Source organism: Perca flavescens, chromosome 3 (assembly GCF_004354835.1).
Source record: "Perca flavescens isolate YP-PL-M2 chromosome 3, PFLA_1.0, whole genome shotgun sequence".
Lineage (NCBI taxonomy): Eukaryota > Metazoa > Chordata > Actinopteri > Perciformes > Percidae > Perca > Perca flavescens.
The window spans coordinates 17,358,030-17,376,330 of NC_041333.1; the positions used below are offsets into that span (position 1 = coordinate 17,358,030).

General features: G+C 40.9%; 1 protein-coding gene across 1 annotated transcript; it reads left to right on the forward strand.

The window, feature by feature from the left end:
- The first annotated feature begins 403 nt into the window (after window positions 1-403).
- On the forward strand, window positions 404-17,979 carry oafa (OAF homolog a (Drosophila)). Its single transcript, XM_028574496.1, has 4 exons — window positions 404-1,155; window positions 14,097-14,231; window positions 14,367-14,547; window positions 16,028-17,979. Exons 1-4 carry the CDS (start codon window positions 925-927, stop codon window positions 16,300-16,302), a joined length of 822 nt encoding a protein of 273 aa, XP_028430297.1. The 5' UTR covers window positions 404-924; the 3' UTR covers window positions 16,303-17,979.
- The last annotated feature ends 322 nt before the right edge of the window (window positions 17,980-18,301 follow it).

The window sequence follows — 18,301 nt, forward strand, 5'->3', positions numbered from 1 at the left end:
AGAAAACATAATGAAACAAATTATGAAATAATTGTTTGCATGTATCATATTTATCTTGATATGAAAAGGGTTGTAAACCTACTCAGACAGACATAAACTGAATACAAATCTTTAACAGTAACGTGTTTTTTTTTAAAGCTACTATTTATTGTTGTTTGCTTTTTGATCACCACCAGCCGCAGGTTATTGTTTGCCCAGTCTTTTATTTATCCCTACACGACAAGAGCCCCATCCACAAAGCTATGATTTACAAATCCTAACAACACCTTTGTTATAATTGTTGGGGGTATTATTAGTTCAGCCTGCTTGCTGGAGTGCAGGAGGATCACATGAGGCCTTTAGGGGGATGGGCAGAGTTTAAAGAGGGTGGTATGGCTTTAAGAGTTTACTACCATCACTGCACTCACTCACTCACTCACACACTCACACACAACAGAAAGTTTGGAGGCCAGGCGAGCACCGGGATACCGACGGATAGGAAGTGACGAGACTTCGTGAATTGCAGAAGGGAGAGAGGAAAAAAAAAGGAGACGGGAATATCAACACAAAGCAGAATGAGAAGCAACGTGCGATCATCGGACTACTGGCTGTAGCGCTGGGGGAAACTGAAATGCGCATGACCTTATCAATAACGCCGGAGCGAGAGACTTTCAATGGAAGTGAGCTCGGCTCCCAGAAGTGAAAAGCAGAGATTTTAGTAAAGGGGGATTGTCGTCTGATTTCCATGACCGTGCTTGTGATTCTGGAAAGTGCTGGCACACGGGTGCATATGGAAGTGAGACCTATAAACTGTAACCCCACTTTCAATATGAAGGAAAAGACTTTACGAAAAAATCCAAGAAACTAGTTAGGGGATATGAACGCAGATCTTTGTAATTCGCCTCTATTTTTTCCTCTGTCGGGTTCAGTTTTGCGTCTTTGGGGATGTTTGCGAGTTGCGTCTCTGCGGCTTCAGTTGGGATACTGACCCGTCTCTGCGCCCTGGTGCTGGTCGTCGCTGTGGGACTCGGTTCAGAGCTGCGTGTCCGGGTCAGGCTCGCTGACGGACTGGTGACCGAGGAGGTTTTGGAGGCGGACAGTGAGAGAGACTCGATATCACTGGAGTTCAAGCAGGGAGATGGAACACTCATCACTTTTGTGGCGGACTTCAAACAGGTGAGAGGTTCATCCTGTCACACTAAACGCTGTTGTCCTTTCAGGGGACGTTGCCCTCACTCATTCTGACACCCAGGTGATATAAAATGTGTAAGATGCTTTTAGAAAGTCTCAAATGACTGTATCATTGTACATTTGGCATGCATCAGAACTTGTTACAACTAAGCCCAATTATTGGTTCCCTAAATGAAGTCTGGGCTAGGGCTGCATGATATGAGTAAAATACCGAATTGCGATCATTTTTGATATTGCGATTGCGATTATGATTCACGATATTGGAGGGAATGATCATTTTTGTATCATTATTCTCATTTTCGTTAAATTATTATCATTGAAAGAAAGTAAAATGATTTATAGTGTGATATTTTTTGTTTTTTTGTGCTAGGATCTGTACCAAACAAAGATTTGTTTCTTTAGTCTGTAGGATATGATTTGTAGGCCGGGACATCTCTGCAGCACCACCGTACTTAATTCAGAATGCTTTGACACATATTGCCCCCCTGCGATTTGGATATTGCACTGGTCCATATTGCCATTTTGATACAATTGCGATTAATTGTGCAGCCCTAGTCTGGGCCCATCAGTGCTCCTTGAGAGTGGGTGTTAAATAATGTAGCCTATCACATGTTTTAATAGCGAAATTATACTGTAGTCCGACATAATTGTAATGTTAAACATTGTTGGTCATCCCTAAAATTAGGCAAAGTCCAAGAAGACGCTGTTCCTTTTTTGAGGCTTTGGGACCTCCTGGAGATCTCTCAGGGACTGTTAGTGGTACCCAGCCTTCACTTTGGGAACCACTGATTTAATTTAAATCATTTAACAATTTGACCTAATGGAGGCTTCAAATCTGAAGGGTGTGTGTATGTTTCACATGACCAGAAACCCCTCCTCTTACAAATCCAAGTCCAATCCGATGTCCCTAGGTTTAAGGTCTAAAGCCCAAAAACAAAGTGTGATAGGTAGGAGTAAATTACCCAGTCCTTGATGCCTTTTATCTTCTTTTTTTCTTTTTTGATTATCTCATGAGATCAGCCCAAAAACTATATCCCATCACGGCTGAACTCAAGTTACCACAATAACTAGTGGTCAACCTAAATGGTTGCCTCTTGGTAAAAATGCAGGGTCACTAATCTGAGGCTTAAAGGAAAACATCCCAAAAGCCTAAACCTCCTGCAGCAGACACTGAAACTCCCACATAAACTTAAGTACAACTTAATCGTAGTAGTTTCACTCATCCTATTCCATCTCCCTTTCGAGTTGCACAGAGGTCAAGGCAGCTGCTGCTCCTTAGATGTGGATGTCCACACACCCCGATGGCCTGAAAACCCCTGCTGCTGATGGGCCCGGCCCCGAGCTGATCATCAGCGGCCATATTTAGCATTCTTCTAAAAGTAGACAAGCCGATCAAGTGTCCCTCCCCAACCAGCACTACATTCATGATTTTTGGAAAGATGACACAGTTTCACTTTTGACAATGACTACTCTGAGACACATAAATGTCATTCCTGGAAGGAAAACTACAACTGCTCTGCAAAGGGGGTGGACTCACAGAGGCGCACGGAGCAAAGGCATGTGTGTGTGATGGTTGCTGTCACACAGAAGCTGACAGGCTGGCGAGATGTGAAGGGGGAGATTTACCAGGATTAAGTGGGCATGTCTGACCTTTTTGATCTGCACGTCTGGTTCGCTAACCAAAACAGCTAATTTAGAGTTGAAAGAGAAGAGGCCGTCGCCCCCAATCATTGGTGACACCAATATAAAGAGACATACACTGATCTGTGAGCAGGGAGTCTTTGCTCGTTCGTGCAGGCGCCCCCGTGTTGCAGCGGCCCTTATTGCATATACACACGTCCGTGCACACGCACATACATATGCACATGTGGTTTTGTTTATTTGAATAAAGCCAACAGAACCTCTTAGATCACTTTACTTCTCCGCTGCCTGATTTATCTGTTCCAGTTGTAGGTCTGCCTCGTTGCCCCCCCCTCTCTCTCTTTCTGTCTCTTTCTCCCCCCTGTCTCCCTCTCTGTCTCTTGCTCACTTCTTCCTGCTCTCTCCTCAATTTCTCCTGCATGTGATTTTCATTCAGCTCTTGTGCAGTATCTCCAAGATTTATGGAAAGTTGGAAGAGCTGTCCCATCCAGCTGCCATGAATATAAAGTCCAGATGGACATGTGTGTGGGAAGAAGAGTGTTTTAACATGGATGTTAAACACTGGGGATTTATAACACACTATACAGCCAAAGGTAGATACAGTAGGTACTGTGCATGTTGGTGTTATTCCTGTGGACAAGCATTTATGCTACCAAATTATAAATGTTTGATTCAACCGGGATTGAGGTCTAAGTTATGATCTTTGTTATCACTAGCATCATAAAAACAACCTCTATAAATAATCAGACAGCAGCCGCCTTGCTCATTTCTGCTTTGTGAATACGTGGCAATGATGTGATGGTAAATGCTATGGTCATTAGACACTGGGAGAGTAGTCTGCTGGATGTGAGAAGGAAGTTAAGTCAACCTTATCCAAGCAATAAATCACTGTGAGAATCAGCTGTACTGTGATTTCAGGAGGGTTACATTTGCTCTGAAGGCATGTAGACATATGGAAAACGCAATGTGGTTTAGCTCGCTCATAACCCCTCTGTGTCATGTTGAGTAAAAAAAACATCATGTAGATAACCTCTTCTATTCAATTCAAACCACTGGAAAACTAATATCACTTTCGCAAAAGGAAGGTATCGTGGGAGGGAGTTGATCATTAACTGTTTGTAATTGCATGTGTAGGTTGCTTAACTTTCTCTAATCTTTAGGGAGAGTTGTTCGTAATCTCACAATTTTTTTCACTCCCGTCTGGTATCGCAGTGAAGTATTTACAGCCAAATCTTCTCTAAATATTGTAAAATTGCAGCAATCTGTTTGCAGTTCAGTAATATCCTGATGGCATGCTCAATGTTACTGTACAATTCTTTCAATACGAGACAAATCAGATGTGCTGTTGTAGCCTTGAATAGACCATTCCTCCTTAAGATTTTTTTCCTTCAGCAACCACTGCAACAATTTATGGCCTAACACAGTCTAAGACCTTGAGCTGAACATAAACCATGTCTTGGTGTTTAATCTAGGGGAAATGTCTCCCATATTTGAGAGGCTGTTTTGGGTCTTTCCAGATGTAGAAACTTTGTCAGAGAAGCTAATCAGTTTGTACTCTGTGTGTCTTGCTTTCATGTCTAACTAGTGAGTTTGATCAATGCAGGAATGTGAATGACTTCACAGGCCATGCACAGGCTGATCTCGGCTGACTTAACACTTGAAGAAGGTTTAATTTCTGGGATGCAATGGTGTACATCCTTGTGCATTTATTGTAACATGCACTGTGGCCCTATAATAAAACGTCTGCAAGGACAGCTTTTCACATTTTTCTTTTTTTAATCAGTGTTTATTTATTTAATGAAAAATGTACCAATAATGCAGAATAATTTTAAACGGCTGTTTAAATTTGCAAAGCTTTCCACCCACAGTAGTGGGTCCACTGTCCTCACAGGAATGAGAAGAGAAAGTGTTTAAACATTGTCATTTCGGGATAAATAAGCCATTTAAGCCAGTAGCTTTTAGGGCTGGGCAATATATCGATATTATATCAATATTGTGGTATGAGACTGGATATTCTATATTATCTATCCCTGGTTTTAATGGCTGGATTACAGTAATGTGATTGACTGTTCTAGATTTTCTATTATTTGCCTTTACCCACTTAGTTTTTATATACACATTAATGATTATTATTTATCAAAAATCTCATTGTGTAAATATTTTTTGTAAGCACCAATTGTCCCTACAATATCGCCGCCATATCGATACTGAAGTATTTGGTCAACAATAACGTGATATTAGATTTTTTTTCCATATTGCCCAGCTCTAGTAGCTTTATAACTGAAGTTACAACTAAAGTTGTCAAAAAGCTTAATACATGCAATCCATAATACAACATCAAACCATTTTCAAAGTAATTCACTTTAGAGAGTATTTTTTTCTGTGCTGAAAAATGTATTGTACATTAGTGTAGACATGGCATGAGAGTGACCTCTTGCTGGCCCGGGAGCAACAGATGTTGGAGGCCACTTGACACTCACTATCTCACACTATCATGTTAAATGGGTCTGGATTTTGTAAACAATGGCACCGTGGTGAGATGAGGATGAGCTTGCCGTTTTATAGATTCTCATTTCATTTCAACCTTATAAACAGGATTGTATTTCAGCTAGGGGCTGATTTACCCTCAGGTCAGTTCACTCTAGTGTATATTCTGATTGTCTTCAAAGCACAGAGGCTTTATGGATACGCCCAATGCCAACAGTAAGCTTGCTGTAAGAGTGAACCGGAGATTCTTCACACACCCTCATATGCTATGTCAAACACTGGATGAGAGTTGGGGGCGGGGAGGCAGGTTGGTTGGCCTTTCTATGTGCCCTTCCTTTGGGATATACAGTAGAGTCAGAAGATCCATTTTGGCAGAAGCCTGTTCTCTCACAGCCTTCACATATTGCCTCACCCATTACAATTGTTCAAATGGATTTAAGCTGTGGCCTTTATTAGCTATTAGGCAAACTCTCTCCTGTGTGGGAGGAGTGCTGGCAATCCATTTTGTTTGTGGGAACTGCCAGTGTTTTGTTTTTTTCCTGATGGCATGTACTGTACATCAGTTGCAAGTCAGTGCAGTCACCACATTTTATGCCTTGCTTAACTTCTCTTTTGGCTGCCACACCTCACCTCTCACTCAACCCTGGAACGCCATCCCACTTTGTCACTTGCACAAACTTGTTGTGTTTTTTTACAGGTAAGTGTCACCTGCTCCGGGAAAGGTTGTTGTTTCAGACACCGCTGAGGACACATTATAGGGGCATGAGTTTTCCTCTCTATTGTTGTGAAAGGTTGTGAAAGGTCACTGTGAGTCATCTGCGAGTCACCAACGCTCTGTGAAATCATCCATGTGAGAAATTGTCCCATGACAGAGTGAAAATTAAACACACCTCAAAAAAAGACTTCAGTTTCTTTTCCTCAAACCTAATAGATTTAGGGGCCGTCCACACGCAAACGCACGTGTTTTGCATCGTTTGGGCCGACCGTCCAGACAAACCCTGCAAACGCACTGCCTGAAAACGCTTTTTGAAACCAGGTCTCAGGGTGAAAAAATCCGAAAACGGCTCTCGTTTGGCTTCGTATGGATGGTGAATACGGATCCGTATTGATGATGTCATCGCCACACCCCTCTTTTACACCCTCTCCCACGGCCGCTGACACACACACAACTGCGGTGAAGCTAAGCGAGCATATCCCATCTCCATGGTCAAACCAGCTCACTTCATCTAAATACTCTGTCTCTGCTCCCTGACCCTTCCCTCTGGACTCTCTACACAAAATATATTGCTAACGTTATGTAGCCAACGTTAAACATCGCTAAAGTAGCTGACCGCTCCAGCAGCGAAGTAACGTTAACTGCTATGGCTCTGTTTATAAAGTGGAAGTAGATAACTTATCAACTAGCTAGCTAATCTGTCTGCTTATCAACTCCTTGAACGGATTATAGTAACTTTTACCACGGCTTATTGTAGAAAGGCTACTGCAAGAAAAACGTATAGATTATTAAAAAGACATCATTCATGGATCATTGATGTTTGTTTGACTGCCGATGTTAGAGCTAGCGAACGTTAGCGCGCTAACGTTAGCTCGCTGCTAGCGCGCAGCAATCATGTAAAATAAAAAGCAATCCAACAGCACATTATACAACGTAAACAAAGACATTTTCTTACGGCGGCCTTTATAAAATTAGCAGTGGTGGAAGTTATTTTAGTCCACGGATGTATTAAGAGAAAATTATAATCTAGCTAGTCATGTTATATGGTTATGATGGGAAGTGGAAGTGACTATGATCTTCTCTGTTTTTTTTGTGAATTTCTGTAGCAGAAACAGCGCCGCCTATAGGCCTGGCATATGAAGTAGCGTATTGAGTCATTTGCAAGTGGATTCGTTTGGACGCAACTATTCTTGAAACGAATCCAGGGAAGACGGGTAAAAAAAAGATCGTTTTGGTACGTGTGGACGTGGCCTCAAGCTTTTGTTTACGTTGCACAGTACCTTAGAAGACCTCTACTCCTACTCAGTTTCTGTTTTCATGCTATGGCTTTTTCAGTGTGGGAGAGCGAAACTCCACAGATAAATTACTGCATTGTAAAACTTGTTAAACAAGATGTGTGATTCAGTGGTACTGTAACGCTCTTACTTGTCTAGAAAGTGATCTCTGTTTGGAATTACTTTCTTGGCATGTTACTTGGAATTTGAGTATGAGTGTTTCCTTTGCAGGAAAAAGATTACATGTTACACCTGAAATTATTTCAGATGTGTTTTTATTTTATTTTTTATAGTATGCGGTTTCTTTTTCTTTCATTGCAATGTGTGCAGGCAGCGGACCCTTTCAAAGACGAACCCATACACTTAATCTTTCTCCGAACCCTTTGTTCTCTGCTGACTCTGAATCCCAGGGAAATGGCTTCTTCTGTGCCTTGTTATGGCCCTTCACTGCTCCACATGGGCCCCCTTTGGCCTTTTGTGGCCCCTCAGCCCCTGTTGATGTCTTTATCCTTGATCCTCCTACCGCCAGCAGGCCAGATGTTTGTCTGTAATGATAAAAAAGAAAGAAAAAACTTCCCCATTCCCACAGTCATGCAGGGAGAGAGGACATAGCAGAGAGAGACAGCTATCATTCACCTTTAACATGCCTAACTCACCTTTAACATGCCTTTTGATGGACAAGAAGACAGTAGTTGTGGCTTGCATTGTGTATAGTTGTGATCATTTTTGAACAACCTCACAGGTTTTAAGATTGCAGTTGGCAACAAAAAAAAGCTAACAAAGGGTTTACTCTGCCAAGGCTTCTGTTCTGTTTTTCACACAGTGTCCTGAAATGTCCTTTTGTCAAATTCATGGCTGTGTCCTTTTGGCTAGCTCAGTCTGGTAACTTTCACAGTAATTTCACAGTTCAGTACAGTCAGTTCTGGTGCTAAAGTTATAAGGGTCCACACATCATCCTTTTTTCCTTGTCAAATAAACTGCTTTTGTGTCACTTCTCCAGTTACAAAACACAGTTTGTATTGTCAAAGTTCTGAAAAAGAGCAAGGAAAGTCTTGAAAAGAAAACTAAAATATTTTAAGGAAGACTGTAGAAATCCCAATGGCTGCTTGTTTAAAAAAAACTTTTGCAAGTCACATATTCCAAATAGTTAAATAAACTGACTTCTCCTGTTTGTTCTTTTACAAAGATGAGAGGTCAAACACTCTAACATTCTAACCTTTTTTTTTTTTTTTTTTTTTTTAAATGAAAATTTAGATGTAAGAATAGAATTTAGCTTTTTCGAATTCAGGTTGTTTACTGAAATTTGTATATGAGACTTTGAAAAAGATATTATTAGTATCGGTCTTTAAAAAATATTACTAATGAGATTCTGATTGTATGTCCCCTGCAACCGGATATGAAAGCTGTGGGACAACAGTTAGAGGCTGAATGGGGCTGTAGCCATCTCTATTGTTTATGCCTTACGTATCTATCTGCCTCATTTCCTTCCTTGTTAGCACTCACTGTTTGTGTCCCTCTCATTTCCTGAATGCAAAGTCTCCATAAACAGTTTGGGTGTCTGGATAATTGTATCCAGATTCTGTGTGAATGAATAGTTCCCTCATTGTGGTTGGCACATACTTTGAACAGGTTTGAAGACTTGAAGGATCCGAGGCTGTTGGTAGAGTTTTTGTGGCTGTATTTCTGAGTTAATGTATTAACACTCCAAGTAAGTTACCTTCCATTGCTGTCAGGAGAAAAGGCAAGGGGAACACCTTTCTTTCTGCGGCCTCCAGTGTTTTTCTTGTCCATTCACTACCACTGTTTACTAATTGGTTCACTCTTTGGACAGCCAGGTGTGACCAGCCCCAAATGTGACTCCACATTCCTGCCTTTGGAGCCTGTGTAATTAGCTTCAACTCAAGCATTTTGTAGCGCAGCAGCTTTTCTCCCACTTCTTTTGTCTGGGAGAGTCTGTCTCCCTCTGTCTCCCAACCTGATCTTTAATCCCTGCCTACACCTGTGCTTTTTGACTGGGCTCCCCTCGTGCACCAAGGCAAATGTCCTCCCATCACCAAACATAGTAAATCTGTATGTTGTTTTTAAAGGGGAGTCTGAGCCATTTGGGCAGGTTAGGGGTCTTAAAAGTAAACCCATTTCATCACTTATGTCTCTACAAATATAGGCCAAAGGGATAAACTGGAAGCCTGATTGATGCTGAAACGGTGAGCTTTTATATTAGCATTGTAGATCTGTGTTACTATGCAAGCTCATTAGCTGTTGACTAGGAAAAGGCCGTTTTTTTTTTTTGTTTGTTTTTTATATTTCAAAAACTATTTGGATTCCGCTCCAACAGCTTGCTTGAAAAAAGACCACCTCAAATAACCCACAGTGATCCCAAATGACTCATCAGAGCGTGGCTGACCAACAGTCCTATCCAGCCAGCCATCAGCCTAATCAACAGACAGGGTCTTAGAGGGGATTGGAAAACAGGAAGGACGTCCTGCACAGGGGATAGCTACTGGCACACTGTTTGTGTCTGTGTGTGCATGCGTTTGTATGTGTTTAAAAGTCCATCCATGCATGCAAGTGTAAGTTGGCACAGTTGGTATTGCCCCCAAAGTGAGATGTACATGTCTTGCAGTAGTCTTTTCACTAGGAGATTTAAACTGCTCCTAGCTACAGAACCTTCATAGAAAATAACTTATTATTCTCTCAGCAAAGTGCCTCACAAAGATCTCATTTTCACAGCCAGTAAACCAGGTATGTCCTCTGTGAAGAGAACATATTTGGCTAGCTGGGTTACAACTACAGTGATGGAGAATGTTCACTGTAAATGGCACCCTTTGAGTGTCTGAATAGGCTTTTGTGCACCTCTTAAATAACCTGGCCCACCAAAGGTAACCACCAATGAAACAGCCCTCCACCTCTCTCCTGTTTAACAGGTCTTAGTATGACCCACTAGTCAGGTTGCATGAATACAGCCTTGTGTTTGGCTGTTGGCCAGTGGTAGTTTGTCTGCAAATGGACTAAGCCCCGGGTGTCAAGGAGCAATGCTTAGGAATCTGTACTTGCGTGGATTATTTATAGCCATGCTGACATTTACACTGCTCTGGTAGGGAAAAACTCAAGGCTCCGCTGTCCTTTGATTATGGTATTACCCGCCTTTTTTCTAGACGGGGAAATGTCCCTCTTTTAATTCTTAATATCCGTACCTGGTGATTTCCTCTAAATGTTGGTCTGCAAACCTTTAATTTTATGTAGGTCTGTGGAAATGCACTTTTTAGAGGGTGACTCGTTTTCCTGATATAGGCTTCACTTCTTTAAGGAGTAGTTGTGAATTCCAAGTGGCCTTACTCCTTTTCAAGCTGGAGCAGGCCCACTCGACTATGATGTCCTAAAATTAAATTTGTGTGTCCGCGAAATGGGCTGCAATGTTACCCAATGGGACATTTACGAAACTGGCATTGTACATTCACTAAAAGTGCTTGTTTTTGCCACTGAAAGGCTCCGACTGTTATTTTAAGTATCTGAAAACTTTATGGAAAGGACCCTACAAAGAAATGAGACATTTTTCTTTATCTTTCACTTGATCCAATCTGTTGTTGTTGTTGTGTCCAACTCACTCACAGAGAAGTCTCATTCTGAAATCGATTGAGAGGTGACTTGTTGCCATAAAACAGTGCCGGTAGAGTTTGTTCTGTTGGAGTACAGAAAACTAGCTTAGTGTTATCTAAAATATTTTTAATGTCATGGCTGAATATTGGGAAGATTTCGACAACGTGAATGAATCAAGTCACCACCGCAAGGTTTCAGGACGAGCCTTCCCTGTGAGTGAGACTTGGTTAAAGACCCGATCAAGCAAAAGGTAAAACAAAAACGTGTTATTTCTCTGTAGGGTCCTTTCCCTAATGTAGACGCCACTCATAACAATCTGAGTCTGTTGGTAGCAAAAACAAGCAAATTTAGAGTACATTGATGGTGCGTAATTGCCCCATAAGATTACATTTCGTGGCTGCAGTGTTCTCGTTCAATACTGGAACAATTTAATTGTTGTCCCCATTATTTACTTGGAAACTAAAATATGGTCCAGGTTGAAAAATGTGACCGGTTTCCTATAAGAACCGGAATCGAAAGGAATAATTGCAATTGGAATCTGAATTGTTGAAATCCAAACGATGCCCAACCCTAACCATATGTTACCCCCTATTGATATCACAGGAGCTTGACCCCTAGCTCTTTCATATTTGTGTGATCTTCTGTCAAAGTCATACCGTACTATAGAATAATTCCCATCAAAAAATCTTCAACTCCACAGATTTTAAAAGAGGTACAGTACCTGTTGTTGGGATACAACATGTGTAAAACCTCCTTTTAATTACCACTGCACATTTCACTCTTTGCTGAGATTTCTTTTATCAGATTTTTGACACTGTGTCCGCACAAACAAGCCAGTGTGTGCATGTGCCAGTGCTAGTTTCAGGCAGACAGAAGTGAGGCTAGTCTTGTCCAAACAAACAGTTGAATCCAGCCGCTTCTGTCTGGATGGAGATGTGGAGATGATGTCATCACTCCTTTTGCTTTTAGAAGCATTACAAGCCATGCTGATTATTATCTCAGCGGCACCTGGACCACTAAGATATCAACACTGGTTTGTTATTGCCATTTAATGGCCACAATTACATTTAATTTCTCTCAGAAACAGAAATATTTTACCGTGTCTTTAATTCAGTGCTATCTGTATGATTAAATGAATAGTAGGAGTGTTAGATGAGAGAGGTAAATGATAAAATCAAAACCACAAATTGTTGTTTTTAAAATTCCGATTTTTGTAAAGATTAAACGCGTGAGATATGTCTCAATTAGAGCACTTTAGGTGAGGTGATGGTAGGTGGATTTTGTTAACTTAAGACAGAGCAGGACTTGTAGTTTCCCCCTGTTTCCAGTCATCAAGCTAAGCTAAGCTAATCGACGTAGTTGTGTAGTTTCACATTTAGCATACAGAGAGAGTGGTATCGTTTTTCTCATCTAGCTCTCTGCAAGAAAGCAAATGAGTGCATTTCCAAAAATGTCAAATCATTAATTTAAAGCTATTCTATTACAGATGATGTCAACTTGACACAAAGTTACATCAGAAAACACTGTTGCCACAGTAAGCAAGTTGCTCTCCCCTCATCCTTTTTGGCCTAAATCCAAATGCTGGACATTAGACGTAGACAATCATTAATCTGGACACATAATGACAAGAGGAGGAGATCTCAGCGTCTACACTGTGCCATTAAGTAAGATCCAAAGAAGCAGAGTTGGTGGAGCTACCCTGCTTTTCTGTAATTACCCAGGGAGCCCTAAGGCAAATCTATGTGGCTGACACGGAATGCTTTTCCCCCGTCTTTCTCTCCTTTTCTCTGCCGACACGTACACACACAGTGCCCCAGCGTAGCGCCATGTGTCTGCAATATGGGAGGTCTTGAAGTCGTGGCCTCTGCGTCTCCCTACACTTGAGGGGAAATGGCACTCTAGGCCATCTCTCTGTCGGCATTGTACTCCCTCTTCCTTACATCTCACTCTGTTCACTGTGATATATTCATGCCTCCTGTAGTCTTGACATTCTCTCTAATCATTCAGACTTTGTATTTAAAAAAATAAAAAAACAACTGGTGTGTGCTAGTGTTCTACAGTCTGCTTTAATACACTGAGCAGCCCACAGAGATATGTGAGGGAAAATCTGAGGTTAATATCCCATAAAGTCTGTGAATCAATATTTGCCCAGTTATTTGCTTTCCAATGGTCAAATCGTATCGCATGATTGTCTTGTGTAATACCCATGCTTGTATTGTACGCCTGCCAGAAACTCTTTTCACAGACAAAAGTGGTTGTTAGAACGAGGAACCAGTGATCATACAAAGTAGTCTATCAAGAACTAAAGAGCGTAAACACTTCTAAGGCAGGTTGTATTGCTTTCTTGCCAGTGTGTACACTTCTGCATACAGGAAGTGGGACAAAAGAGCTTAAGGAGAACTCAATGGGGTTATCTCCGGGCTGTTTATCTATCCCAGAGTCCTTCCTGCTTAGGGAGTGAAAGCCTTCAAACTGCAGCCTGTTTGCTTCAGACGGGTGTGTGAAAAGCGGAGGAGGGGTGTTTGGGACGGTGTCTGTCTTGAAGCTGAAGCTGGTTGGGTGGGGGGGGGTGTCTGATGAATAGGGAGATAGGTTTGCTGCTCTGTTCTCCCTACTGTTGAAGCTTCCCATCATGCTTTGCATGCCCTCTTACAGAACTCTTAATGGCCTTGGGTTTGGCGCCAGATCGCTCACACACTTGCCAACCGCAACAAGTTTGTGAATTCTCCACTATCACTATTTTCCTACTTTTAGAGTTCCACCTAAAACAGCGTGGTAAAATGTTTCTGACTTTTACGGCATGTGAGAAACTTGGATAAGTTTGTCCAGAAACAGGCCCAGAGCCTTAATTTGACAGTACAAAAAAACCAGAGCATGACTGGAGCAACGTTGCACAGGCCTACAGACAATAAAAAGTATCAACAAACTGACAGATGAGGCTCTAAGGGAGTTGTGAACATAAACCCCTCCTTTACTTTTAGCAGACAGTTGTTTGAATGTCTTTGAACTCCACATATTGAATTACTTTTGAGTGTCTGGAAAAGTGCTACACTAAGTAGCGCAATGGAAAGAATATTTGTTGTAATCCGTATGAGCATGCACATATAAACAGTAAGTTATTATAACCTTGCTTCATGCACCATTTCAGTGTCTTCTGGGAATCGTCTGTTTATCCGTTCAGCCAGTCATCTCTCATCCCTTATGTCTTGCAGGATGTGAAGATATTCCGAGCGCTGATCCTGGGCGAGCTGGAAAGAGGACAGAACCAGTACCAGGCTCTGTGCTTCATCTCTCGTCTCAGCCGCAATGAGATCATCCCAAGCGAGTCCATGGCCCGTCTCAGACAGGTATGACGTAAAGCAGAATTTATGTGTTGTATTATCAACATTTTCAGCTCTTGAAAAAAAAAATATCAACATTTACAGTATATTGTTCAGAGCATCTGAGGGTGTGAACATTGATCTTTTGTGTTGTCTGCTCAGAAAAATCCTCAGGCTATTCGCTTGGCAGAGGAGCGGAGAGGACTGGAGCAGCTGACGATGAGCGCTGCGGTCAATCTAAGTCAGGCCTCTCAACTCAGCTCCCATGTCCACAACATGTGCAGCGAGGCCCGTGAGGCCATTTACACCAGGGAGTCTGATGTCAAACACTGGCTGGACAAAGGTCAGAGGTCATCTTATGTTTGTTCATTATTGAAATTGGCATAAGCTCTGTGTTGGCAAAATGTCTGTCTGTTGTCCTGTCTCTTTCTCTTCTCGCCCATCCCTCCAGATTGTCTCTAACCACTATATCTCTGTACTGACAATCTTTATCTGGCAGACAGTCTATCTTTCCTGTTTTTTTATCACCCAAACACCTCTTTCCACTTCATTTGAGTATTATCTGGCTTTTTGTTGATAAGGCTCTATTACTGTTCATGCTGTGTATATTTACCTTCCTCTTTGTCTCTTTACATTCATGATAAATCTTGAAAAAATAATCTTTCAAACATCTCTGAATACTCAGAGATATAACGTGTGACATAAAGGGAGGTGTGTGTGTGTCTGTCTGTCTGTCTGTCTGTCTGTCTGTCTGTCTGTCTGTCTGTCTGTCTGTCTGTCTGTCTGTCTGTGTCTTTCATCAGATGATAAGATATATCAGATCAAATCTTATGTGAAATCAGTTTGATTAAAATGACAAAATTATTGGTTTTGGCAAAACAGGTTTTTGGCATTAACTGAAATGTTCAATAGAATATAATGATTTGGGGCCCCAGGAAAACAACGTCTTGCTTTACTTTTCACCATTTCTCTAACTTGCAATGTTTGTATTGGCAGTGGTACTCAAAACGTTTTTTTTTTTTCTGAAGTATAAATATTATCAGTAAATCTCTTAATACTGCACAGTACAAGTCCTGCATTCAAATGTTTACTTCAGGTGAAAAGCGAGGCATTCTAACAGCACAATGTAATTACATTTACTTAACGTCTGTTCAAGGTGAAGCTTTCAACTCCAATTTAATTCTGGATAGTTTAGTGTGTAATTATGCATCATATTTTAATTGTGATATTTTGTGAGTAACATCTGAATCTCCAACGTAACCATTAACATTTCTCTGTCAGCTAAATGTAGTAGTACAATGTTTTCACAGTACGTACACAGTAAGTCAGTAGTATACAGTTGGGTGGCTTTGGGGGCCTTCTTTAAGTAATTTTTGGGTACAATGGTTCTGGAGAAAGCTAAAAGCAGCAATACCACAGGCCAAGCAACCGGCCTGTTCCAAACAGTCACATTTTGAATGGGCACTGTACTAGTAGTAATAAAGTCCAAATTATCCAGGCCGAGGAGAATCCATATGACAGCACTATTATCCACTGACAGCACTGTTACAGAGGAAACAATGTTGATGGTCATGGTTCACCAAGCACTACGCACCGTTATCAGCGGAGGGAATCACAGTAGCATCTCCTTTGCATAACAAAGCGCCCCTTTTACGGCACCATCTCCCCTCCTTTTAGCCACTTTGTTAACCCTATTCAGTTCAATACAGTATTTTATTGAGTGAAATCAGAAAGAGAATGATGCACACAACGCTATGATAGCTGCTTTTGTTTTTAATACTGCAAGCTCTGACAATAATGCCCCTCTGCTGTCTGTGCTATAGGAGTGGATGGCTCCATATTCAATGTCCTGCCCCAAACAACAGAGGTGGCCGGCTTTCAGGCTTGTCACTCTACTAAAGACTTGTGGCAGCCCTGTCTCTGCACATACAGCCTGCGCCTGGAGTGGTACCCATGTCTCCTGAAATACTGCCGCAGCCGGGACACCACGGGCAAAGGCTCCACCTACAAATGTGGCATAAAGAGCTGCAGCAAGGGCTACCATTTCACTTACTATGTTCCCCAAAAACAGCTGTGTCTATGGGACGAGGAGACCTAGCATTTTGTTCGGGATGGTTAAGAAAAGAGAAACATTTTTTTCCCCCAGCCAAGCCAATGCTTCCCCACCCATGCTATTCAAAGTAAACACAGTAACACTGGACCTCAGTTTATGTGATGTGAAACTGTCTCAGGTGGGGAGTGGTGAGATCCAGATGGCCAAGCTGAAACCGAAATGAATTCAGGTTCCCAATGAGACCAAAACCTTTGAAGAAGGAGAGATGCAGCACGTCATTTTAAAAAGGACCCACTACCTTTTTAAGCTTTTTCTGGGAAAATGACATCGTTGTCAGCTATAATGTGACTTTGCCAAGAAGCTGTCACTTTTGTGCCTTTTTTGGAGAAATGATTGGAGCAGATGACAGTGCCAACAACAATAACCTCCCAAACAAGCCACAATATGCACAAAGCTAGACAGTGCATTTCTGGTCAGTTAAACACCAGCAAAGGAGCAACAGAGTCCCACTCTGATCAAAGGAGTCATACTGGATAAACATAATTTTCCATCCTGGTGAAGGAAAATTTGGATTATGGAATTATCTTTCTTATAAAGCTCTGTGAAAAACTGTTTATAGCCAGCAAAACGCCTTTTATAACTGCCTGTTTTATAATGTAAGCTGGCTGACAAAGGAAATACTTCTTCAATGCTGGCTTTATTTATTTTGGTTGCCAATTGAAATTATTGAGAACTTTTTTTGTATCTTTTTGCATTAATAAAGCTCTAAAGTCTAAACCACAGGTCCTCAGTGACGGTAAGTTTTCAAACACATTTCAGAACATTTTAACCTCTTGGATTTTGGATGTTATTTCTAGACTCATCCATACTTCTTGCGACTTAGTTGCCACATTTTCATGGTTGTACAAAGAGTGTGGATGAACAGGTTTATTATCTTCTTTAATAGGACAGTTGACACCTCATGCTCACCACTCACATTCTCAGTCTGTTTAAAAGTGTCAAATAAACCAAAGTCAAAGGAAATACTGTCAAAATAAGGGTGTAACGTTTCAGTTTCTAGAAACAGATTTTTCACTGTGGTGTTTTCTTATGTTTGGATTCACTAAAACTGCAGTATGGCTTTTTTTTTTTTTTTTTTTTTTTTTTTTTTTAAATCTATACTGCCACCTTTTGGATAAACCGTGTTTCAGATTCTTATGTTTTCTGTTGTATCCCAATGCCAAAATTCTGTTTTTTGGTTTTCAATATAATTTATGCAACTGAAATCACTGATAATTTTTCATGCGTAATTCAAGGAGCACTTCTTAACTCATGGGACCAAATTTCATTTTGTCTGTCTGTTCTTTAGAGCAATAGGTTGAAGTATGATTTTGGTTTGGTTTGTCTTACCTCCATCTTCATTTCAGTCTTTACTCGAATATCAAAAGATCATTTTGTGTTTTGTGTGTTAGTATGTCCTGCTAACTAAAGAACCAAATGAGTGAAATATTTCTATTTTTAGCCTTAACTGGTGATCAAGTGCCTTAACATTTCCGCTGATATCTTTGCGATGTAATTGTAGATTAAGTTTCTAAACATATTTTTTTTTTCTATGAAAGAGTTTTTAATATGTTGTAAAAAAAAAAAGTTGCCATAAGGAGAAAATGAAGCAAATAGGTAATGTACCATTTAAGAGTTGAGTTTTAAATGAATTGTTTCAATAAAGTCTTTCTTTGCACTGCATACAGTTGTGAGACATTATTTTCATAGTATTTTGGAGGCATTTTTTACATAATATGTATTTGACCGTATACAGTAGAGAGCTGACAGGAAATAAGGGAACAGAAAGAGAACGGTAACATTTAGAAAAGGTCCCAAGCTGGACTCAAACGAGGAATGTTATGACTACATTATATACTACATACATCTGAATCTCCTTGGTGACCAGGATGCCCCTAATATTCAATTCTAATGATAACTTGATGCTTGATCGTGTTCATGGGGAAAATATTTGTTTACTGACCTACTCCTGGGAGGTCAAGCACAGGAATAGCTGCAGCAAGGG

Excerpts from the sequence above, each read along its gene's own strand:
- oafa (XM_028574496.1), top strand. The coding sequence starts at position 925 with ATGTTTGCGAGTTGCGTCTCTGCGGCTTCAGTTGGGATACTGACCCGT. Across the intron at positions 1,156-14,096 it reads TTGTGGCGGACTTCAAACAG|GATGTGAAGATATTCCGAGC; the intron begins GTGAGAGGTTCA and ends TATGTCTTGCAG. Across the intron at positions 14,548-16,027 it reads CAAACACTGGCTGGACAAAG|GAGTGGATGGCTCCATATTC; the intron begins GTCAGAGGTCAT and ends TCTGTGCTATAG.